Here is a 27,229-nt window from a genome sequence, read left to right as displayed (position 1 = left end):
GTACAGCTTCACAATTAGTTGTCAAACTGACAGATTCCATTTTTTATCGCCATATCACCTCTACCATTTAAACTGATAATGGGCCACAGTTTGTTAGTCAATAATATCATTCAGCATCTCTAACTATTTCATGAAGTTATCCCAAAAAAAATTGTTTTTCTTTGCTTCTTTTTCCAGTTGTGCTTGCTGGCCATCAAGTCTTCCCTCTTGAGCCTTGTGTATTCATTCCCTCATACTGGGTATTCCCCCAAAGAAGGTAAAAGCTGGATGTGCCAATATACAGGTAGCCAGTACAGTATTTTTTGCCCTTGCCAGCCTTCTGGCAATTTGAACATGTTTGTTTTTACCCTAACAACAGTCTCTAGTGGTGGACATGAGCACCCATTTTATAATGAGAAATCCTATACCCTCACCCTGTTTTATTATGCTCCTACATGAATGCCTTTGAAGGCTATCATCATCATATTCACACCACCAAACTCAGTTCCTCTAGTCCTATTACCCTTGGTGTTATGCAGTTATCCAACAGAGGCTACCCCCCCCCCCCCCGAATAGGCGAGCAGGCATAAAACACTCACTCTGACTTTCTCCTGACCAATTTTTTCCAGTACCCAAGCCACTGATTCAATTCAAGTCATCTGGAATGTATTCAGGACTTCCTACCACTATGTCACAGAACCTGAGTTTGTATCTACACAGCAATGTGTTTCCAGTTCCAAACAAGACCATTATCTAGCTTTGCTTTAATATAGAAAGGCTATAACTGTCTCAATTGTTGATTGAAAGGAGAAGGAAGACAAACCTATGTCATCTGCTCTTTTTCAGCAGGTATTAATTCCAAATATGTAAACAGCTTGGCAGAAAGTTCAGCAAATACAGAAGCTATGACTGGTCATCTAAGATATTGTCTGCCATGGGGCTTGGCTATATTGTGAGAATTCACAAACCAGGTGGCAAACATTTGGAGCAGCAAGAGGCTGCTGTGATTGGTTATGCAAATACACTGAGATTGAGCATTGTTAAGACAAAGAAATGTCTAAGACTTAGATGTAATGGAAGTGCTTATACAGGACTGGATTGCACTTATCTGAAAACAATGATGTGTCTAAGAAATTGCGATTAAAGTACAATTAGGGCAATGAAGTATTGCCACTTCCAATCCAAGAGAGATTTTCTGAGATGTACATCATCCTAATCATGGCAGGTTATCAATACATATCTCATCTGCTTGAATCAACCATACTGTTGCACCTAATATTGACCATGCCTAACAACTGAACCCACTATGAAATGTAACCGCTATTCGTAAAACTTAACCGCTATTCGTAAAACAATGTGGTAAACACGATAAAAATGACAAAAACAAACCAACGTGTTCCACAGTGAAGCAGTCCTTTAACATTGTACTGTAAAAATAAAATAAAATAAATAGCACCTCAGACTAGGCGTTTTCACCTGCTGTTATCCAGGCATCATCAGAGTCATGTGACTTTACAATATTAAAGGACTGCTTCACTGTGAAACTGAACCCACTATGACAACATCATCTGCTGGTGACTATAAAGTAAGTAATGTCATAAAGTAATTAAAAAGACAGACAAATGGAATGAGTTCTTTACATGCTCTCATAACAAAAATGGAGTGCTATATCTGTTATGTAATCACTGCAAATTCTTGTTGCATATCACTGCTTGCATTGCTGTTTCTGCATTCATGGATCTATCTCATATAACTGCATGCATATCACATGATGTCCTTAGTAGGTTAGTATATACTCCTGAAGTTTAAACCTAGGCCAGTCCTCAACTGCTTCAATAGTGTTAGTAGAACTACAGTAAAATGTATCTGTAGGTTGTAGGTTCGGGTCTATATTACAACGTCGAACTAAAACAAGTTCAAACGTTGTAATATCGAACCCTAAAGTCCGAAAGTGGAAAATAACGAAACCACGGCACAGCGACTTTTTTCCCAGGGAAAAAATCCATGAGCCGTTTTTGGGGCTTTGCTATTTCCTCCCTGTGGTGCGATCTCGGAGTTGGTATGTTTAAGTAGGGAGTGTGGGAGGGGAGGCAAAGCCCCCTAGCTCAGTTTAAGTTTAAGGTTAAGTTTTGGTTTTTTTTGTCATGGAACAGCGATTTTTTTTTCCCTGGGAAAAAAAATCGCTGTTCTTTGCTTTTGGTTTTGTTGGGTTTCGGATATAAGGGTTTGATATTACAATGATCAAACTTTTGTAAGTTCGATGTTGTGATATAGACCCTGTGGGTTCATGCCCTAATCAAAGTCTCCACTTTTTATCACTGTGCTTGTAAGCTTTGACCAGGGCCTGTGCTTCCCAAATTTTCAGACTGACAAAGCAGTGGAAATTAGCTCTGGTTCAGGAAGTTTGTTGATGAACACTCTCTCCTTTCCTTTTCTTTGTCTGATTATTTGAATAAAGAAAAATATTTGGCTTAATGAAAGGGACACAATATTTAGAGCAGCATGATTTAAGTAATCTGAAATTGATACACATACATGCAAAACTGTCACATGATTCTGTCTTGCTTCTTCAATTGCTAACAGGTTTGTAAAGCATGTGGTGTTCATCTACTGACTCCAGGCTGTCTATATCAATCCATCAGCCTGGTAACTTTACAGTATCAGCCGTAAGCCATTAGTCAAAACAGTATGAATCTGAACCCATTGGTCAAAATCGTGATACTTGCTATTCAAAAATGTCAAATATGATACTTGATGTTCCACTTATGTTTTCATAGTCTCTTCATGCTGAATGCATGCTTATTGCATTTCTGGACTGTACTACATAAATGTGCAATAGTATAAGAAATTAAACTACTATAATCTGCCATACAAACAAGTTGTCTACTGCCGTTACAAGTCTGTAAATTGCTCACTGCATGAATGTGTCGGTTGAATGTTTTATGTAATGCCAATTTATGCACTGCTTGAAGTTACAGCTGCTTGCTATCAAGAAGTTGGTGCTTTTCTATTGACTGGTGGCGTGCTGCCATCTAGTGCTCAGAGACTACAACTGTGCACTCTGTATGCATTTAATTTTAACAAAGTATTCCCAAGCCATTCTGTGTAAAATATTTTTTCTACGATAATACACTCTTAAATAATTGATTGCACGATTTATGTTTAAAAATACAACATAGCTCTTTCTAAGCAGTTCTATGGATAGAATTTATTAGCAGTTTATTTTGTTTACACATATTATTTTTGACCTCTTTCATTGCCTTTCAAACCAAAATCTCTAAATGCACATTCTGATTGGATTTACATTCTAACCATCTCAACTAAGGATAGTTAAAGACTACAGGTAGTCAACATTTTCAGGGGAAGGTTGCAGTCTAGATGGCCTTTTTGAACAGAGAAGTGGAAAAATGAATACATTTCTGGACAGTTTGCTGAGGAGATGTGACTATCTGTCCCAAGTCTGGTGATCTAATTTGGCAAATGTTGCTCTCTGCTGTCTGCTGTCAAACTTCAATAACCATAAATTTCTGGAAGGAAGGGGAGAGAGAATTCTAATGTCTGTACTCAAAACTGACTCTTTGCAAAATCCAGGTTATATGAAAGTACCTGTTCATAGCCTTACTTGCCCTCTTCAGCCTAGCGTTGGCATTCCTTCTTCCCCTGTAACATTTTACCATGAGCAATTTTTAGTGCTTGAGGAATATCCACAAACTTCTTTTTAGTTCTTCTCCTGTATGCCTTTTATTTTGTCTTCGAGTATCACAGCAAGTCATTTCCCAAACTTCAAGTGCTAAGAGTTAACAATTCTGATGTGCCCCAAAGTCCCCAATAACTATGTTCAGCTATGCCATTACCTGAAGTCTTGCCTTTAAGGAGTAAAAGATTAGCCCTCTTGGGGGGGGGGGGGGGGGGGCAGTTTTTCTATCTAAAAGGAGAAAGCATTGCAGAGATGAGTGGTCTGAAATTGACATTGGGAGAGTAACAAAGTGTTTAACAGCTATGCATGGTCCTTAGTAGGAAGGAGCTTATCTATTAATGAATATGACTTATATCTCACAGATTAACAGGTAAAACATGGGCCACAGCCTCTAAACCACCACAAAATGCCCACCTTTCTTATTATGAAGGAATGTTGTCTCAGCTGCCTGCCCAGGACAGGGAGTGAGTCTCTTCTGTTGCTAGAGTGGACTTCATCTGTGTTCCAGTCACCCGCCCAAAGATTATTCCCTTCCTGCAGGTACACCCAATCCTTCCTTATGAGGTAAAGTCCCTGTTTTGGTACCAGGAGGAATACAAACATTTACTAGTGTACATACCTCAACCCTTATATCTTCCTCATGTGTCTGATCTTACGTCAAGCACTGAGGTCAACAGGGGTCTTTTAAACAAAATGAAAGCCCCTCTTTTCCTTCCACCAGTATAAACTGCAAAGCCCCTATCATATGCCTGGGCCTCTCTAACTTTATCTGGCCCCTTTTAAACGGGTTTCTTGTAGGATAATTATATCAGAGCATAATCTTCTTAAATAAACAAAAAGCTTGCCTCTTTTAACAGGATAAGACAACCAATTTATGATCCAAGAGAGAGAGAGAGAATCTTTCTCATTGAGAAAGATATATGACACAGAACATTGTGTAAGCAAGGGATCCATAGAGCAAGTTAAAAATGTTGTTTGAGTGACAGTTATACAGCATAGAACCACTGCATTAAAAAGCCATAAGATAATTGGTTTAAAGACCAACTTCACTGTAGTAAAGACAAGCTTGTATAATATGATAATGGTAATAAAGAACCCATTGCGATCAAAATCAAAAAGCAAAGTAAAACTCGACTTATTTATCAGTGATGTGTAAATATTAACAATTATGAGTACCTTTATTCTTCATAGGAAGAGGAGATATTAAATCTCAATTCAGATGGAAAATCTCAAAAAAAATGTTGCAACCTAAAGGGAGTGAATAACTGTAGCACAAAAGGTTCCAGCATCCAGTCTATAGCCACATTGATCATGTCAGTGACTTCTGTAATGTAGAACTAACACTATAGCCAAGAAAGTCTCCTCTGGGTTGTCTAGCAAATGGGCTCTTTAGGTAAAGTTCTGGTTTAATTTGTCCAACATCAGTGTCCCACTTTATTGTCTTAGAACATTAAAAGTAAAGTAAATAGGTCACAAATATGTCATTTTCATGAGAAAGTAAACCTATTCAAAGTAGAAATGTCTTTACCTTGCCTTTTCATTTAGTCAGTTCCTTCTGGGCCATCTGTTAAAAATCACTGGTTACAAGCTTGAATGGCAGTTTCAGTGCCTCACCTACCTTGAGAACAGAGGATGCAATCTTAATACAAGTCTCCATCTAACAAAGTTACCACATTAGTGAATGTGAGGCTTGATTTTTTCCCCACAGTTACTTGCCATGTCATATAGGGATGGAATGAAAGCTAGATCATTCTGCTCTGACCACCCTGTACTTAGTTATCAAAAGTAAGGCCAAATGGAGCCGTACTATGCATGCACCTAGTGTGAACATTCCAAAAAGGACAGAAGCTAGTGAAAAACACACAGTCAGATTCTTTGAGGTGTTGTTCCCAGAAGATTTATTAGCTGTGTACAAAACACATCTCCATGGAATGCACTAATTCTCTCCAAGGAGTCAGGCACATCCTAATCATCTAAAATGCATTCCTTAACAATAATCCAGAGGATCATGTTACACTAAAAAGTGCTAATGGTGGGAAAAATGATAACACTTCAATGCTGACCCTTCACTCATGATCTTCCATAAACCAATCACAACACTGTGATTATTGTCCAAAAAGGAAAAAGTCAGTAGATTATTTGCAGTCGTACAGCAGTTGCTACTGTTCTGAATAGACTTTTGTATGGAGTATCCTGAGTCTTCTTGCTGCACCTGCTGCCACCCTCTTCCTCTTCACCAGCCTCTTCTTAAATAAAGGGAGTGGTTCCTGTACCATGCTGTGGGAAGATCTATTTGCTTGCCTGTATGTGTCAGCATTCTGGATCTTAGGCATGACCACCATCTTTAGCCATCTGACGCTTGAAGAAGGAAACTTTAAGACACTTTGGACTTCCTCCAGTGTAGCAAAAGTAACTTGCCCATTCAGAGTTTAAATCCAGAGAAGGCCAAGAGTAAATAACTCCAACCACTAGCCATTTTTTTTTCATTTGTTTGATGAGCAGGTGAAAAGCCATCCAATAATTCCATACATTAGCGGAAAAATCATGGTTGCAATATACCCTTTTACCATATAACATGACAATCTTCCCAGGTACCCACAGTAATTACAGTATATTGTTTTTTAAATGTTATATGCCACAAAGTGGACTAAGATTGGTCTCAGTGTAACAGCCCTCAGCCCTCATGACTCGTGGAAAAATGACTATGCTTGCTCTCCAGCTTCATTAGATCTACCAAGGTACCAGAACATTCTGACATTTTTTGAAATAAAATCAAAGCAATTCTAAGTCTTCAGTTCCTCTTTGATTCTGTTAAAATGGATATTTCCAGTGAGCCCTTCTTCCTGGTCTTCTGTTAATTCCAGCCAGTTCTCTGTGTTATAAAATTTGTTCTGAAGATCAGTCACTGTACTACTGAGGTTTGTCATATCATCAAAGTAAGATGTGATTACCCCTTCAGCTTCAACCATAGGGCTATAGATGATCTGAGGTACACTTTAGAACTTTTTTTTCCAAACTTTTGATCCAGTGATGGACCAAACAAGCAACATAAGTAAGGAGAAAAATTCAGTTAATTTTTTTTTCAAAGAAAAAATAATCTGTCTTTGGCACAATAGTACTTCACAATAAAAAGAGAAGACAAATGCATGTGAGGATACACAAATCATGTCTTGGAGCAGTGCTTGCCTCCCTACCCTACCTCCAAAAAAAAAAAAAAAAAGGCTAGTCAGCTTCAGTGTAAAAGCACAAATGACCACAGTCATATACTTCAAGTAGCTGCTGTCAACATATATATAGCATGCATCCTCCCCCCTCCCCCAAGGACAGTCACCTTCTGTGTACCAGTCAGATGTCAGACTTAGATGAAACTTGCAGAACAAACAGAACAGAGTAATATAGTACAACTGTTGCTGTCAGACATCAGTAAACAGCATGCCTCCTTACTCCCACTCCCAAATCTGTGAGGAAATGAAAAAAAATATTGATCACCATAATGTACTTCAACTTATTGCCCCTAAACTGTACCCAACCCCTGCACACACTATAATGGCAGTCTGCACACTTCTGAGGTTTGTGATGAAAGTTAAAGAAATAATTACCACACTGTCCATAGCATTCCACATAAGCTATAATGACCCTTTGTAAACACCTCTGATATTTAATCCTGTGTTAAATTAAATGTATGTACATGTCCAGAGGCTCTCCTAAGAGTCAACTCAGAGTAGGAGGCAGACCACCTCCACCTAAGAAGTATGAGTTGATAAACAAAGCTGTTTATAGAGATTAAGACTAGACATCTGTGATACTTTTCAACTTCCCACACAATCTCAGCTTCTTTCACTGCAGTGAAGTGGCATTCTATGTCCCAAGACCAATTTCAGTTTCCAAGGTCTACTCTGTCTTTATCATTCCTACGCCTGCTTACCACTTAACTGTCATCCCAGCTGACCCCTGCCATTTACATTGTAAGTGAGAAGTCCACACTGTGGTCCATACAGAGTTTTTAGGCTAAGTCAAAGCAGGCATTTCACCCAACCACGAGGCACTCACTTGCACGAACCATCACAGGAATGGTTCCAGGGTGTGTGACATAGTCCCATGTCCTGGAAAGTGTCTTGCATTCCATAACTGAATCATCATTAAGGCATTCAGGACTGCAGTTTGTAACATTCTCTGTGTCTAGTTTGCCAAGGGTGATTATGGCAGTAGCTTAAAGCTTCAATCAACATAACTCTAAGTATCAAATGGTCACCTAATTTCCTCCAACATAATAAGGAGTACAGTCTCAGAAGAAGATTATTTTTATTGATAAATATAATAGATTTCACATAGCCCCAAATCCACCATCATGGATAACTTTCTGTCTGGGTCCACCTCAGCTACTTGATAACAAGCAACACAAATCAGTCATAGGAAATACATGTTGCCTGTGTTAAGTTATTCTTTAACAATGCAGGAACATGTCATTGTGATTAAAACATGAAAATGTACTGTGACCAACTGACTATAGATATACAGACTGCCTCCTTCCCAGAAAACTTTTTGACTAGCAAATACTTTACTATAATTAAAAACACACACATATATTTGTGTGCGCATGCACGCACACACACACAAACACTATATACACGTAGCATGTAACAATCCACATTCAAGATAATTTAACTTTGATCAAGTGAAAGTTGCTGCCAGTTGCTTTAACTCATAGACTATCTCCCAGTCCCAAAAATTAACTTTCAGTTTACTGTGATCAAGCGAAATAATTTTTTCCCATAGCAATGTATTCTACTTGTCGTACACACACACACACACACACACACACACACACACACACACACACACACACACACACATATACATACATCTCTCACTGTTGAACATTGCTCAAATGACAGTAAATCAGTTTTAAAATATATTGAAGATGCACCTCAGATGTCTGACAGTGACCAAATGAAAAACATTTTTGCCATTAAACCATTCAGTTTGCTTCAGACACAAACAGCTCCATTCCTCTAACCTATGATTTTTTAACTTTTCTAAAGAGACAACACAGCAGTTACTTTCATATACAGACTAACCTGCTAATTAATACCCTTTAATGCTACACACCTCTGATGCTTCCCCATGCTCTCGTGAATGAAATTCTGATCAAGATAAAATGTAGTCAGCTTTTTCCACATCCACTGAGCCTTTTCCCAACCTGACAGTATAGTTGTGACCTCACTCGTATTCCAGAGTTAAGATCTGTCCCAATTCATAACATCAGCAAAGAAACAATGACAAAAAAGTATCTTCATTTAGGAGGAGATATACCTCTTCTAGTGGTAGTACACCCACCAACTAGGTATAGTCAGTGTCTGCAAAGTCTGAATTGTTGAAAGTAGTAGAGCACAACAACATGTGAGGTGCCTTTTACACATCACATGTTATTATGTGGTCAAACCTAGAAATGTGACTGCAATGCTGACAAGTAGAATTATTATACAACCTTCATGCCTCTTGTAGAATTATTTTAAATTGTGGGTTAAACTGCTATTCTTCTAAACAGATTGCCTTCTGACTTACAGAACTAATCAATATGCACCATTAAAAAAATCTCAAATTGTGTGCTCTCCAAAATGAATTACCTTAATAACTGAAATAGTTGCACTGCTGTTGGTTGTTGGGATATCTCAGGTATTGACTCAAATGCAAACGAAATAGAGTATATGCCACAGTGTACATGGAATATTGCTGTCTGCGTATGCCATTGAATGGGTGGTGTGGAAGATATCTTGAAATACAGCTGATATGCCCAATCCACTAAAAACTAACAGATGCTTCTTGTAATTCATGAAGTAACTTAGCCATGTGTTCAGAGATTTATCTTGTAGAGCAATCTGCAAAGTAACAGCATTAAGTAATAATGCAACTATTTTGATTCTACTACTTGTTTGTATTTTCATTTTTCTTTTGGTATCTTATCAAACTAGCCACTGTTTCTTGCCACAACAACATTGCAAACATGCTATGCATGAAAAAAGGAAACAGGGGACAATGAGACAAGGATCTTCCTTGCCTTAAATGGGTATCCAAACAAGAAGTTCACAGAGATTATAACAACTGGTGCTTTGAAGTTAGATTGCTTCAGTCTAATTGTTTTCATTCATTTCTTGAAATTGATTACCTTGAGCAGTTGATGGAGTGTTCCAATCCCAGCCCCCCACACCAGTGGACTGAATGGAAACTGTTGGCGTAGTTGGAGGAACTGGAGATGTCCTACCTATATGAAAAAATAGACTTGAATCACATATAGTGTAATGAAATCCATAAAAATACAGTTTTTGACCGTGTGTGTAAACATGACATATTTTATTTTGTTATGTCAATTTATGTCTTCATCTGCTTAGCAAAATAATATCTGTCTGACTGCCACCTTAAGGCCAATGTGTACTTTATGAAATTATACTTCATGTTCTTGAGTACTGGACACATGCAGGACAGTAGAATTCTGTCTGAGTCTGCTAGAACTATAAAAATGTGCTCAAAATACAACTCATACAACTATTTCATATATTACTTTTTGTGGGTAGGGAAATTTTCTGACATCATTCATGAAGAAGGGTTTGCCTCTTGTACTCTTCTCTTTTCAATTAATTAACTCTGAGTTTATTATTCATGATGGAAAGGGATTCTCCCTTTATCTAACCCTTGTAAGAAACAAAATGTTTTGGCTAACTGCTCAAAATTAACTTTCATATATTAGACCCTAAACTTATTGCCTGACCACCCATGTGCTGCTCAAAATGCATTCTTAAAGCTGCAGGCAAATTCTACAATCTTGCTAATAATTAAGATATTTTTGTCATACTACCCCATATTATCTTGATGTACACCTATATGATTTAGGATGAGAAGAACAGAAAATACCACGTAGTTCTCAAGAAGCACTAGAGTTAAATGATCTGCATAATTAAGAGATATATATTACTGTAAAATAACACCTTACTTATCTTTTAGCAAGTTACCAAAATTACTAAAACTTGTACCTCACCTTCAGCAGAGGCACAAATTGTGTGAAAAATGTACTTCATAACGCACAAAGTCATACTGCATACTCATTTCTTAACCAGAAAATATTTAACACAAATTGCACCATTCTTAAAACCTTGCATTAATCATTCCCTGATATATATATATATATATATATATATATATATATATATATATATATAATTAAATCATTAAGAAAATGCTTTTCGTACTTAGTTGGTCAGAAATCATGGATATGCAGTGCAATGCAAACGTTTGGATTTTAGCAGCAATTCCAAATCCTAGCACTCTGACAGACTACTCAGTGAGGTTGTATTAAAATTAGGTGCATCACGCAACAAAAACTGCCAACAGGTTAAGGAATTTACATGGGGGCTACATCCTGTCCCTCACACACACACTCCTAAGATGTGGGAGCTGTTCCTTGCACATCACATTGTGTTATTGGATGTCATTGCTTCAGGGTACTGGCAAGGAAACTCTTGCAGTTTATTCACTTATGTCCCACTATCCACACTTGTCCTACTGTAATGTAGTACTACATGACATCAGATTGTGTCTCAGATAAATACATGTACTCAGGTTCAAGCATATTGTTTGACCACCTGAGCTTTGAAGTTCTGAAAGAGTCTCATGTAGGCACTAACTGTAATATCAGAGATAAAAAAAGTGTCCCTTTTATTTTCCACATATCTAATAGTGCATTTTCTGGTTAGCTTCCTCGTTATTTTGACTGGTATGGTATAACTGAATAATAAATAAGAATACTCAATGGATGAAATCCTGATTATGCCAAATGAACAAACCATAAATAAAAAGCCATTCAGGACACCACAGAAAAGTTTATTCACAAGTTTCCACTATAGCTTTCATAAATGGTTTTTCAAGGGCTTTAAAATGGACCTAAATACTTTTAAAATACAAATGACATTTTAAATATATAAAATGCATAAAAATGAATAACATAATCACTAAAATCTTAAACACACAGTACATCCTAAATGAGCCTTTTTGTTATACTTTATAAGAAATACATTTACGGCAATATTAAGACATGGTTTGTAGTCTGCTCTTAATATATTTATCCATTTGTATTCCAGTCTTTCCATTTTGTTTTGTATAAAATGGCACAGCAACTGGTAAATTTGTTACCAACTCAGGAATTATTTTATGGAAGAAAAGATTCTGACATTGATGTCACTATTGTTGACACAAATGTGGTTAATCATTCTACTAATATTTCTGATAATTGCTGAATAATATTGACGAACCAAAACTTTAAGCCACATTTGAATGCTTTTTTGCATAAACCTGTGAACACCTTTGGAGAGCAGTTCTTTTCATAGGCCAAGGCAGTTCATACCAGTTTGGAAGATGACACTTCTTTTTCTTTTTTTACTTGATGTGTTTGGTAAGAAACTTAATAAGTATCACTCCTTGGTATGTGATATTTGGAGCATTGTGTGAAGACCAAAACTGTTTCAAAGGTGTTATGTTTTTATAAGTTTCCTAATGGTGTTATGGCTGATAACATGTTTTTTTAAGGAATTAACTAATTTTTTTTTATCCAAGTGGGGATGCAACTCTTACAGGTGTTAATTAAGTATAATGAAAAGATTATTAATAACTTACAGTTAAAGCTTTTGGATTTGGATAGTAAATTACATGTCATGAATAGGTTTAATATTGCTGATTATGAGGGTATTTCTGTGCAAACTGATCAATATATTAAAACCATCAATGAACAGAAGAAAAAGAAAATACAAGATCTTTTATTCTGTTGTGATAGCAGGGCCTATGTCCTCCTCTCATGTTTAAACCATTGGCCAGGGGCTTCAGTGGTTCAGCATGGAGAAACTTTATTCCAGCATCTTGTGTAGCGTATTGTTTTTGTTTGAACATTTAAACCACTCCCATGACTGCAGTTAGTTTGGATTTTGGCTATAATTCAAAAGCACATGGTCTTTAAACACAGCTGATACCCATAAACATTAAGCTGTCTGCAAAATATTCCAACTAGCATCCAACCAAAGGGCGAAAAGGTCACACAGCTAAACCATTCAGTAAAAACTGTTAGATAAACCCAGCCAAGCTATTGTTTTTACTGTGTGATATCTTAAATCACCTGTAATGGAGGGAGGTCCATGGGATATATGCAAAAGACCCCTTAAGGACATACGTGTTTCAGCAACATGGCTTCTGAGTGTCCATGAATTTTTCACTTTTTAAGTCTTTATGGTTACATTCAATCCAATAATACCAAACTTCAATAGCTGTAGACAGGTATGCTTCAGGCTTAAATATTAGTTGTGATATTTTTCAGGTATTTTTATCTTTATGGGAATCAGCTGGGGTTTAAAGACCCTGTGTTTCTGAAGTATAGTCAGACTATCTACTTATGCTATGCTGATGAGATCACAACAAGGCCAACACGTCCATGTCCACAGCTTGTGGGGTTTTGCTTTATAGGCCTAAATGTATCCATAAATACTTAAAAAGTAAAAAAAAAGTCATGGACTGGTGTCCTTAAGGGGTCATATTCATATATGTCATGGGCCTCTATTACAGGAGGTTTAAGGTATCACACAGTAAAAACTCTAACTTGGCTAGGTTTTTCTTGCAGTTTTTACAGACTACAGTAAACTCTCAGTTAACCAGCACCCATGAGGATTGGTAGATGCTGGATAACTGTAGTTTCCAGTTGCTTGAGACTTACTATTAAAAATTGGCCTGACTAATACTGTACCCTATACTTCTTGTTTGGTTTGACTTCTTCTCAGATTTGGGTGTAGAGGAAATGTATTCATATCTTCCTTTTTAAAACTCTAAAACTCTAAAAACATAAGGGGCGTGTGGGGGGCTGTGGGTGTGGGGGGCATAGCCACCCCATAATTGGAGTTTATGCACTATTATATACATGTATATCCATTAAAAATGCATTAAAACATACATCAGTAAAAACTGGTTGCAAAATGTGGGGGGCTATGCCTCCCACCCCCCCCAACAATCTATTCTCACTCCAGGGTCACACTACAGTGGGGAACAGAGCATATACCTGCCAGTGCTGTTTTTCGGTCAAATTAATTTTCGGTCATATGGGTTTTTGGTCAAATGAACTTTCGGTCATTTGGTCTCAGTCAAATGGGCTTAGGTCATATGAACTTTCGGTCATATGTAGTGAACCCATATATATATATATATATATATATATATATATATATATATATATATATATATATATATAATTATATATATATATATATATATATAAGAGATACTGAGAGCTCCCCATTATTTATATTATTTATATATGTATTGTTAGCTGGTCTGAAAACTGTTTCCACTCTTGTTTGGATTCATATATATAAAAAAAATACATTTTCATTTGCTCTGTTCTGATCTTGAATACATTATCTTCCTTTATAAATGTGACCCAACTGGATGAAACTGATGTAACCGGCACAATTAGTTTTCTTTATATTAAATGAAATAAACACAGCACTTAATATTTATTGCAGTAAACACACCTGCCTTTGTTTTATTCATCACCATGCTTACAAATAAATACTGTTGTACTTATGATATAGTATTTACTGACAGTTCTTATATTGTCTGTTCAATATCCACTGATTATCAAATAGTTTCCATTCTGTATGGTAACCTTTAAGAAATCCATATTTGTAGAGTCAACTGATATGTCGGTAAATGAACATTCTTCACACATATGACCATCAAAGAACATCTGTTCTAATTAATTCATTTAGATTAATGGAACTGATGCCCTCTTACTGCAATTTCATATGATACCCTCTCAAGCTAGACACACACAAACAGACACACACACACACACACACACACACACACACACACACACACACACACACACACACACACACACACACAGACACACACACACACACACACACACACACACACTTAGTGTTGGATCTGTTGTTTTGTGTTTAAGCCATTTTAGCATGTTAATTAGATGTCATTATTCGAAATCATGAGAAATTTTACATTTGGAAACAGAGGAAAAATAAAACTTACAAAACTTTTCGGCAACTACACTGCCAGTCATAATCTGTTTACTTTAAAAAGGGATTGTCAGAGGAAAAGCAGTTCTTTTGAAAAGAATAAAGTTTTTGTCAGAGCATTATATACAGGAAGACCTGAATAATGAAAAATGCTAAATCAGCGACAGACATTTATGACTGCAATAATACCATCTGAAGACCCACTCCAGAACTATTGATCAGTCTGAAGGATTTGATACAACTGAGAGTTTATGTCCCTCATAAATTTTAGAAAAATGCAGCAACCTGGAGTTAAAGCTGTCTCAAAGGAAAACCAACAAACATATAAAGAATTAAAAACTTGAACACACCTTAATTCCTCACAGGAGCATCTTAATATCCTGTCCCCACGCATCTCACTATTTCATTTTTTTCCTTCAGACTTGCCTTACTAACAAACCTCCTCCCTAACGATCTGTGCTTTTCCTATTACCCCCCCCCCCTTTTCTACAAAACCGCTTAGGCCTCCTGAAATAATACTTTCCTTTCAAGATTTACTAAAAGCTATCCCGTTTTTATAATCCATTTTCTCTCCTACATCCTACATAAGACATTTAATTTAACCAAATGGTTAGGATTTTAAGATTTTTCTTGTTCTAGCTTTTAATAACAACATTTTCTCCTCCAGACCCAGGATACATGGTCTATTCAATTGCAGCTTTCAATCTGTTGTACTCTTCAGTTATTATTATTATCTGTTGTACTCGTGCCCTTTGTGCACTTTTATATGACTATTGTAATTATTATTATCTAATGTATATATGATGCTTTATCTTCACAACAATAAAAAACTTGGTTTAACAAAAACAAAAAAGTGCATAATGCCTCATTACAAATAAAAACTCTTCTTAATATATACACAATGATATTATTATATGTATTCAGAATACTATGATAGTGCTACTACACTAAACCAGCCTTTTCTTTAAGAATAGGCATTATTGAAATATGCTCATTAAACCAAGTTTTTTATTGTTGTGAACTACTACTTTTTTATAAAATAAAGGAACAGATGCTATTTCAATGAGTAATTATATATTCATGAGGAGGGAATTTTCACTGACATGATTGGGTATTTTGAATTAATGATCAATTAGAATTATGTATTTAAATTTGAAATTTTACGTGTCATTTTGTTCTGAGGAAGTCAAACTATTTGATGAAAGCACTTAACAACTGTGGATTTTAACTACGTTTGTGGATATTATTTTTATATTAAAACCATCTGTGGACCCGCAACACTGTGCTTTTTTTCTTGGTTTGTTTGTGTTTATATACTATGTTGTTTTTTATGGCTATGGCATTTTTTATTGCACTTGGCACTTTAAGCATATAGAACTATTTACTCGATTGTTTAATTGAATCGGGTGATGCTTTTATGCTATGCTATAAATTAAACATGTTTTTGTTTTATTTCAGTTCTGATGAAGTCAGCCTGTGGTTGCTGACGAAAGCGCTTAACCGTTGTGGTTTCCCGAATAAAAGTTTTTGAGTACAGGACTGTCAGCGGTTTTTTGGATCACCTGTGAATGCACCAAAGCAATAAATATCCAGTGTAAGTATGACTCAGCACCACAACTACACATCCAAATTAAATCTTTACAACTATAAACATGATAAAAACTAATACCCCTGGCCGTACCTTGTGCAGATGGGCATGGCACATGCTTCCCCGATGTACCTGTATACCATAAGTCAGATGAGCACCAGACTGACTATTAGTTAGGGAGGAGGTGGAGTTATTGATAGCATGAAGTTGAACTACATACCTGTGTATCTGCAGTTGAAACTCTCTGGGACCTGTTCAGCTCGGCCCCAACATCCAGCACCATACTGTTGGAATTTGTGGTGATGGTACTGTCTTTAATTGAGGCCTGGACCTCTTCTGTTTCCATAACAGGTGGCTTGGTCAGCAGCCCACCAGTACCAGTTGACCTCCATTCCCTTGACAAGACTTCTGCTATGTGTGTGGCAGCAGGGATCATATCCATTGCAATGTGACTGGCTATGTCAGAGCTATGGTCCCACCCATCACATTTACATTGCTGACCATTTTAGCCAGACATGGTCACTGAAGAGCTGATCAGTGGAATGGACAGTAAACAGCCATTGGCCATGGAGACAGAAGACCTGTAACATCACCTCATTCTCTGCATCTGTCAATTTGGGCTTGTGGGTATATGTGGATGGACCACCAGATGCAGCACTTTTCTTAGGGCCCTGTTTTTTAGGAATTACTCTGTCAGTATGGAAAACAAGGGAATTAACAGCCCTGTGCTTGCATGGCCTTTACAAATCTATACAATACTCCTATCTTACTATGTCATATGTTATGTTTAATTTGCATCTGACTCTTAGGTATCTGTATCCAGAATCTTTAAGTATATGTCAGATACGGAATGTGTATTGAGCAAAACCCAGCCACAGAACAATAACAGAAATGCAACTTAAAAAAAAAACACATGACCATTACAATAGTAGTGTTAGTAAGGTTGTGGCTAGTGACATGGGTGACACGTGCAAGGCACCCAACATGAAAATAGTAATGAACATTACTCAGAATATAGTAAAACAAGTCCTGCTGACTGTAAAGCTGTGCTCAACCACAAACCAAGTACTATGAACAAAAATGTAGAACACAGCACCACATCAAACCAAAAAAAAAGCAGATGGCAAAGAGCAGTGTAAAATCCAAATAGACTTTTATTTGAACACAGGTAAGCGCTTTCGCAATTAAATTGCTTCTTCAGACCATATGGATTTTATTATCTATCTATTTGGATTTTATACTGCTCTTTGCCATTTGCTTTTTATTGGTTTGCTGTGGTGCTGTGTTCTACATTTTTGTTCATATTACTCAGAATATGTGCGTGTGTGTGTGTGTGTGTGTGTGTGTGCGTGTGTGTGTGTGTGTGTGCGTGTGTGTGTGTGTGTGTGTGTGTGTGTGTGTGTGTATGCGTGTGCATGCGTGTGCATGCGTGTGTGTGTGTGTGTGTGTGTGTGTGTGTGTGTGTGTGTGTGTGTGTGTGTATCTCTTATCCACCCTAGCAGTGTTGCAGTTTACTACCTGCTGCACACTTGCAATGTACCCCTTAACACAATTTTGGCCAATGCATCTTTAAAATTATTAACAGATTGACAGATGTCACGGGCATTAGGGTATATGAACAGTCAAAGATAAGTTGCTGCAAATGTGTAAGAAGTAGCGCTTAACTTGTATAAGCAGATATCTTCCGAGAAGGATCATTTTAAGCCAAAGAAGTCTGCAGGATTCAAACCCCTTTCACAATTTTTTTTTTCATAGTGCAATGATAGGCTTCTTGTTGCACCTATATTGTGTAGATTCACCCCTCTGGGCATGACGATGGTGCCCATTAGGACTCATCCCATTTTTTTGTTTCTGCATCGCTTAATTTGCATGATGAACACACCTGTTAAACATTGTGTAGATATCTACAGGATACTTTACACACACTTGAGCACCTGTGGGCAGAGTTGCAGAGCATGTATTCTCAGCTGCACACAGACCGATGGAGGACTGCCATGTTTCACACTTGAAACTGCCACTGGAACCATAATAATACAGTACCTATATTTTCTTAGTTTGCCATCTATCAAGCAAATGAGATACACATCAATGCCCATCATTGTGCAAAGGCAGAGCTATGCAAGAATTGTTTTGAGCATCAGTTCTGTGTAACTTTTCCTGAGATCTTTAAGGTGAGACATTATGACTGGAGAAGGTAAGGGTAGTACTCCTTTTAGAGCACAGAGGTGGTGTGAGGAAAATTCCAAGATTTTTCTGGACACCCTCCATAAGGAGTACAGCTGGAGGCACCTGTAGGGGATATACTGTGTCACAGTATAAGGCTGATCCTTTGAATAGTTTACCAAGTCTGACACCCATGCTACTGGCATCCCATGCATGGGAGAACAGTTCTGTGACTGCTACAGTGAGAGGTTAGTGCAATCCTGACCTCCATCTGTGGGAGGAAGAAGTTAAAGCACAATCACCACCTCTATAATGTAAGTATAACATCCTTCAGCTATGCAAATAACCTGCCATTGTGTGCCACTATCCACTTTTTCATTGTGCCCTTTTTATGCCTTCAGCTTCTGCAGAGCTCTGCACAGGTGCAGAGTGTAGTGCCCAAGGGAGTGTAAGGGTGAGAATTCATGCTGCCATAAAAATGTTGGGCTTTTTGCATTATACAATACTTATTTGGATAAGAGGAAGCTTCTTTGTTCACCAGTGGGAGTGGGGAGCACTGAGCAGCCTATTTGTCCTTAGAGGAGTGGTTCCAGCCCAGCAACTTTTAGTTATGTACTTACCATAACTTCGGATGTATGGGATCCATCTCACCTACATTCATGACAGATGGGTTCGGAGCCGACTCGGCAACTAATACACTAGCACGAAGTCTCTCATTGGCTGGGCTACTCCCTATCCCAGGATGCACTACACCTGCTTCCCCAGATCTTGTTTGTTCGCTTTCATACACCCATGCAAACACAGAAAAAACTAGTAGTCACTGTAACCAACTAAAGTTCTTCAAGAAAGAACGCCAAGAAAAAAGTGACTACAGCTCCTCTAAATCCAAATGGAAGGGGGAAGGAGGGTGGGTACTTATGAATGTAGGCGAGATGGATCCCATACATCCGAAGTTATGGTAAGTACATAACTAAAAGATGTAATGGGATCCTATCTCTACATTCATGACAGATGGGACAGCGTCCCTAGCACCTACATCCCGGGTGGCTCATTGGAACACGCTCCTGAGAACTGTGGAACCAAAGGAAGCTCTGCCTCGAAAAACCACATCCAATTTGTAATGAGAAATAAAAGTGTGCGGAGAAGTCCAGGTTGCCGCAGCACAAATATCATCTATTGATAACTTGGAGTGAAAAGCTACGGAAGTAGCCATTGCCCTGGTAGAATGAGCCTTGACTGGAAAGGGAAGGTCTTTATTAGCCTGTGAATAAATAAAAATGATACAATCTTTAATCCATTTAGACATGGAGGCTTTTGTTACTGGTTGACCCAATTTGTTCACTGCAAAGGAAACAAACAATTGATTTGATTTCCGCGTTTGAGCGGTTCTATTCAAATAAAACGTAGTTGTCTATGTACGTCCAATTGATGCAAAGTATATTCTGCGTTATTGGAGAATTCTGGGAAAAAGACAGGGAGTTCTATAGTTTGTTGCATACAGAAAGAGGAGGCCACTTTTGGTATAAATGCAGGGTTTAATTTCAATGAAACTCTATGCTTGTGAAAAATCAAATAGGGAGGATCAGAACAAAGAGCTTGAAGTTCTGAAACTCGCCTAGCAGATGTTATGGCTACTAAAAGGCCGTTTTCCAAGACAGAAATTTTAAATCACAAGTAGCAGCTGGTTCGAAAGGACGGGCAGTTAGGGCAGCAAGAACCATATTCAAATCCCAAGGGGGAACAGGCTGAGATAAAGGAGGCCTAAGGAGCCAAGCCCCTTTAAGGAAAGCCTTACAAAGTTTGTGAGACATCAATGAAGGTTCAAAAGAAGCATGAAAATTAGAGATCGCTGCTAACTGAACCTTAATGGTAGAAACTGAAGAGCCCGACTGAAAAAGGGAGGCCAGAAAATTCAGAACCTCCGATACTGGTGCAGTGAGAGGATCTATACCCCGTTCTTGAGCCCAGAAGGCAAACCTTTTCCATTTACTGGAATAAAGTTTGATGGTGGAAGGTTTATGAGAAGAAGGCAGTATGTGGACCACGTCCGGCAAAAGAGCATTGTCTCGGACTAAGGATGGAAGTGGAGTAACCATGCTGCCAACTTCAAGGACCTGAGAGACGGATGACGCCGTCCTGACTGATGAGTCAACAGGTCTGGCACCGGATCCAGAAACCATGGACCTTCTATCGCATGCCTCTGTAGGAAGGGAAACCAAACTTGACGAGGCCAGTGCGGGGCAATCAAAATCATCTCGCTCTCCAAGTAAATGGCCTTCTGTATCACCCTCAGTAGGAGGGGGAACGGAGGGAAGGCGTAGACAAGACCGGGGGGCCAAATGTGAGTCAGAGCGTCCCTGGGAATCTGTCCCTGAGAAGGAAACAGTGTGAAGAACTCTCTGCATTTCGTATTGTGAGGGCTGGCAAACAGGTCGCAGCAAGGAAGACCCCATCTGTCGAAGATCTTCACAGCTATACTCTGTTTGAGGGACCACTCGTGGGGTAAAGGAATGGTCCTGCTTAATCTGTCTGCAATCACATTGGACTTCCCCGGTATGTGCGTTGCCATTAGAAAGCGGTTGGTAGCTACCGCCCAGTGCCAAAGTCTCATGGCTTCTCTGCATAGTGGATAAGACCTGATCCCACCTTGCTTGTTTATGTACCACACCACCGACATGTTGTCGGATAGGATAGTAATCGGGCCCTGTGGGAGAGCGTGATGGAGAGCTTGTAGTACCAATAGTACCACTCTCATCTCCAGGACATTGATATGCAAATGCGTTTCCTGGATCTGCCATGTGCCTTGGACCGACCTGTCCAGGTAATGACCCCCCCACCCTACCTGGGAGGCGTCCGTAGTCACAGTGGCAATGGGACGTTGAGGTATAAAGGGTCGCTCCTGGTCTAGATTTGATTGGAGAAGCCACCAATGTAGATCTCGACGGCAACTTTCCGTGATTATGATTAAGTGGTTCAAGGGAAGTTCCTGATAGGACCATTGAACCGACAGTAGCCATTGTAAAATTCGCATGTGAAGTCTGGCCAAGGGAACTAAAAGTATGGTCGACGCCATCGAGCCCAACAGTTGTAGGATCCGATGGGCCGGGGCTCTTTGTAGGGGGAGACAGGATTTGACCTGATCTTGTAAGACCTGAATTCTTGCTGCCGGTAAATAGGCGCGCATTCTTTTGTGTCTAAGTCTGCACCTATGAAAATAATACGCTGAGATGGCTGTAGTACAGATTTTTGCAAATTGAACGTGATCCCCAAGAAACGCCCAAGGTGAGCGTGGCTCTGAGCGCTTGGAGTAGTAGATGCTCGGAGGTGGCAATAAGGAGCCAGTCGTCTAGATAAGGAAACACCTGGAATCCCAGACTTCTCAGGTGAGCAGTTACCACTGCCAGACATTTGGTGAACACCCTGGGGCTGTGGTGAGACCAAAGGGCAGTACTGGAATTGAAAATGACTGGCTCCGAGGTGGAAGCGTAAATGTCTCCTGGACTCTTGAGCTATGGGAATGTGATAGTAAGCGTCCTGGAGATCTATGGAGCACATCCATGCATCTTTTTCCAGCAAAGGAAGAATAGATTGAAGAGTGACCATTCGAATTTGGACTTCTTTACTAAACGATTCAATGAACTGAGGTCCAAAATGGGCCTGAAGTCCCCTGTCTTTTGGTACCAAAATAATTTTGAATAAGTTCCTGATCCGATCTGGTCGATGGGGACAGGCTGGATGGCTCTTTTTCTAGCAGCTTTGAAACCTCTAACGCTGCCTGATCCCGCTGACTGGGTGGTACGTCCAGGATTTCCCTTAAAGAAAGGGGGGGTTTGTTGAAGGGGATGATATATCCTCCGGTAATAATGCGAAGCACCCACCGATCGCTTGTTATGGATTCCCAAGCTTGTGGGTGCGCCGCAAAGCGACCCCTGACTGGCTCCGGAGTTGCACAGTCGGGCAACAACCCAGGAACGCTGGTTGTATGAAGAACCACGAAAGGAATCGCGGTCTCCAGAGTTACGGTGGCCCCTGCCACCTCTGGGCGGCGTCTTCCAAATCCCGCGCCTCTGGAGGGGGAATCACTGGGTGGAGTAGAGAAAGACTTTTGGGATTTTTTAAACCACATTTTCCCTCCTCTCCCAGCCTTGGGATAAGGCCTGGAAGGAGCGGAAAAACGGGCCCCAACGGCAGTCAAAGTCTTGCCCTCCTGCTCGCACCGAGTTAGTGTGTCCTTCACCTTGGGTCCAAACAAAGATGACCCATCAAAGGGGGCGTCGGCGAAGGAAGACTTGAAGGCCTCCGTGAACGAACACAAGCGTAACCAGGCTTGCCTCCTAAGGGCAACGCCTGTTCCCGCTGCTCTACTCGCCCCTTCGGCCGCATACGAAATGAGCCTCATGGACGAGTTAACAATAGAAAAGAGGGTAGTCATCTGCGCGCCAACAGTCGGGGCCAGTGCCTCAGGTAGATTACCAACCAGAGAGTCATTTAGCTCTTTGAGAAGATCCCTTTGGAGCCTCGTAAAATGACATAGGTAGTTCAGCGACCGTAAGGTAAAGGCCGCTGAGGACAGGGTACGCTTCCCGTACCTATCCATACTCCTAGAATCCTTATTAGGAGGATGAATAGATGTTGAAGCCTCTGCCACGTCCTGCTGTGTGGCAGAAGCCACCACCAAAGCATCTACAGGTACACCCTTTGTGAGAAATTCTTTCTGGGGGGGGGCTGACAAAAATTTATTGGGCCTCGCAGGCACCGGTTCCACAGAATCAGGGTGTTCCCACACCCTTCGAGAAACCAAATCAAGGAGTTCATCGAAGGGCGGAGACACCCAGGAGGCGGAGGGCTGGGCCCCAAAGGCCTTGAGGAAGACTGACTCCTCAGCTGAAGGGGTTTTGGCTTGCCAGTCACCTCTCTGTCTCAGAATCTCCAAGATATCTGAGAAGGAGATATCATCCGAAGATGATTTGGGGACCCTTCTGCGTCATCGAGGTCAGTATCCGATGTAATAGACTCATCTTGGGAGTCTACGTGCTTCCTCTTACACAATTTCTTCCATGGGGGTTCGTCCGAGCAGTTTCGGACGGACCACCCGAAGAAGGAACCCGATGGGGGTATCCTCAGGCCCTGGGGCCCGCTGCCGGGGCTGCAACACAACAGAGGCACCAGTCTCCAAATCTAGGGACGGTGAGGTAGAATCTAGTTGAACCGGCAAAGGCATGGCCAGCGCGCTCCTCATGGCCTCAAAGGCCGGACCTCCGGAATCCAAGGAAGTCACTGGTCTAGAGGCCACGATGGCACTGGGAATTCCAGCAGCCGATGCTCCGAGAGGAAGACTAGACACCGAAGCACTTAATCCCAAAGTATTCCCCTCGGGCCCGGCTGAAGAGGTCGCAGTACCAAACCCTGAACCGGAGGACAGGGTAGGAAGCATAGTCGGAGCCGAAAGGCCTGTAAGGGGTCTCTGCTCCAACCGTATGGCTCCACATTGCTCCACCACCACCGGCTCCAACGGCTCCGAAGAGGTTGGAGGAGGAATCAAATGTGTTGGAGGGGGGATCGGCTCCGAAGCAAACTGTGCTGGAGCCGAGACCATTTTAGTAAACACTGGAGATTGGAAAAGCCTCTGTAAAACCCTATCCAGGTCCGAATCTGACAGTCTCGAGGATTTAGAGGAGGTAGACACTCGAGAAGACTTTCCTCTCGGCTCTGAGAGAGAAGGGGACCGGCTCCGAAACAGCTCCAATACTGTCGGTGCCGACTCCACCACAGCATGGACCACCATCGGCACCGAAGGAGCCTTCTTCGGAGCCGAGGGGAAGAGTCTGAGCTGCACACTTCCACCGGCTCCGAAGCCATTGGAACCGATGGAGGTGATTCACCTCTCGATACTCCAACTTGCGGCTCCGAAGGCAATGGAGCCGTAGGAGGTATCGAGGCAGACTCGACCCTCGGCCCCAAGTCAGTGGAGCCGGGAAGAAGAGGTCAATTTTGTCTTTTAGAAGTCGGCTCCGACGGACTTGTCGGTGCCGACGATCTTTTCTTTTTGGAAGCAACAGGAGGATTTAAAGCTTCCTCAAAGGAGGGTTTAATAAGCCCTTTCAAAATCAGCTTGTTCTTGCGTTCTTGAAGAACCCTAGCGGAGAAAGCATGACAGACACTACATGTCTCCTGCAGATGTTTCGCCCCAAACAATAAGCATAAACTGAGTGGCTGTCTGTGATGGACATTTTGTAACTGCACCGAGTGCATTTTTTAAAGCCTGACTTCTGCTCCTTTGACATAATACAGGCACTCAACAAGCAAAAAGACTATCACAAAAAAGCGCCAGTAAAGAGCGCGAGACACAATGGCACGAGCACTGAGGAAATTTTACCTCAAAAAAGAACACAGTGAACTGACACAGACAATACAATTTCAACGACCCTAAGCCCTCTAATTTAAACGGGCCTAGCCCGAAGAACAACTAACCACAACTTAAATAGCAGTTAAACAGCAGTCAAAGGTAGGGCAAAGGCCCTCTAACTTAAACGGGCCTTGCCCAACTGAAAAAAATAAAGTACTAGAAATCACTCAAACACAGACACGAGATATACAAATTACAAAGAATAGCTGTTAAAACAGCTGTTTGGTTAATATATAGAGAAAAACCCCAAGGTCAAAGACCAGTAAAAGGTAAAAAAGAACCACTTAGCTCCAGCCAAGTCGAGACCACGTCCAGCTTGTAAAGCGGCAAACGAGATCTGGGGAAGCAGGTGTAGTGCATCCTGGGATAGGGAGTAGCCCAGCCAATGAGAGACTTCGTGCTAGTGTATTAGTTGCGGTGGAGCCGATGGATCGGCTCCGAACCCATCTGTCATGAATGTAGGCGAGATAGGATCCCATTACATCTTGTAGTTTATTGGCCATTTTGGGTCAATTCCTGGCTCTTTTCAACCCCCTGCTATAAAGCCTGTTTTTGCGTGCTTTTGCGTGATTTTGCGCAAAGTTGCTCATAGAGCAGCATCGGGCAGCGCCGGTTAATCAAGTTTAAACTATTTCTGGCTCTGTAAAGTCTGCTCTTCAATTTTTCCCTTAGAACTGCTCCACTTGCAATCTAAACAGCCTATTCTCTATCTGAAAAGCTCAGCAATTGCTTCTAAAGCATTTTTTATACAGGTAAAGCACTCTTAAACAAAAAGAAAGTACTTCATTCACCTAAATTCCCTTGAGTACCCATTTCCCTATAGGTCCTTTCTGACTTAGTTACACAGCAATCTTTTTCACTATTCTAGCATGTCGAAGGGTCAGTTGCTGGCGTCCTCTCCTGTTCAGCTGGTGAATCTGGGAATCTTGAGGCAATGTTACAATTGCCTCATGTACACAGACAACCCTCTCCTCCTCCCAACAAATACAAATATATGCGAGAGATGCAACTATATAGCCAAACTGGAGGCTGAGCTCTCTCAACTCAATACTGGCAAGACCAGTCAGGAGGAGAAGGTAACCACACACACCACAAACCCAGTCTCACATAGAACTATCACAACTGCAGACCAAACACATAAACACACAAAAACATACTCGGAGGTGCTGATTAAAAATCTACCAAAACAACAGAGGCCTCCAAAGCAGACACCCAAGCAACCGCCACCTCAAGACATAGCACATGCAACACATAGTTCACAAAGTCAGTGTGCTAAACAGTCACAGCCCTTAAGGCCAAAAAACATGCCAGACACACTTGTAATAGGTGACTCCATAGTCAGACACACTGACGTCCCGCTCACCAGACTGAACAAGGAAAAGGTCACAGTAAGCTGCCTGTCGGGTGCTAGAATCTGCCACATAACACAAGCACTCAGGTCACTCCACAGCAAGTACAAATATGACTCAGTCATTGTCCAAGCCGGTGTGAATGACCTGAGACGTACCTCCCTGGACTACATGAAAAGAGACATAGAGGAACTCTCTGATTATGTAGCCCAGGCCAGTATGACCCTGACCCTGAGCAGCATCTTACCCTCACCAAGAATGATGCCACAGTACAAAGACAAAATGATCAGTTTTAACAATTGGCTTAATTACTGGTGTCATTCTAAGGGGATCCAATGTCTGTCTGCTTGGGAGGACATGCTTGACAAGCCACGCTGCTTCGCAAGGGATGTCTTGCACCTGTCACCCCTGGGCTTCCGGATATTGGCAAAGGCTCTTGCCACCCCATAGTGCCTTTTTTAGGCAAGGCTCAAATGACAAACCTACCTCCCTAGAAAACACAAGTGGAAAAAAACTAAGGGTAATGCTGCTCAATGCCAGAAGTCTAAACCTCAAGATGCATGCTCTCGGAGCCCTCCTCAGTATGGAGAACATCGATGTCTGTGCAGTGACTGAAACCTGGTTCAAGGCTCCTGAGAGCACCCCAGCACTATCAGGTTTTACCTCATATCATGCTTTCTGGCCCCAAAACTTGGACCGAACCACAAAAGGAGGGGGAATATCCATATTCATCAAAGATACCCACACCTCCAGGTTAGTGGCAACGCACGAAGCATCGGAGACCATCCAGGTGCAACTAACCATAGGCAAAACTGCCCTACAGTTTGTAGCATGCTACAGACCACCCTCTCAAACTCAGGAACCCCACACAGCCTTCCTGAAGACACTGGAGAGTATGAATGTCTCTCCAAATACCATCATATTGGGAGACTTCAACTACCCAAACATAGACTGGGAACATTACTCAAGCCCCAACAC

The 27,229-nt window shown here is 40.6% G+C and overlaps 1 protein-coding gene across 2 annotated transcripts in view; it reads right to left on the bottom strand.

The window, feature by feature from the left end:
- Positions 1 to 27,229, bottom strand: part of DNAJC6 (DnaJ heat shock protein family (Hsp40) member C6) — a 953,450-nt gene that overhangs the window by 199,061 nt on the left and 727,160 nt on the right. For both annotated transcript variants that reach the window (XM_044085567.1, XM_044085566.1), the window contains exon 14: positions 9,843 to 9,938. In XM_044085567.1, the coding sequence (XP_043941502.1) occupies positions 9,843 to 9,938 (96 nt within the window). The remainder of the gene's footprint in view (positions 1 to 9,842; positions 9,939 to 27,229) is intronic.

This window comes from Protopterus annectens, chromosome 10.part0, assembly GCF_019279795.1.
Source record: "Protopterus annectens isolate FY-2018-M chromosome 10.part0, PAN1.0, whole genome shotgun sequence".
In the NCBI taxonomy this organism is placed as follows: Eukaryota; Metazoa; Chordata; order Ceratodontiformes; family Protopteridae; genus Protopterus; species Protopterus annectens.
This window is presented reverse-complemented; position numbering and strand designations above follow the sequence as displayed.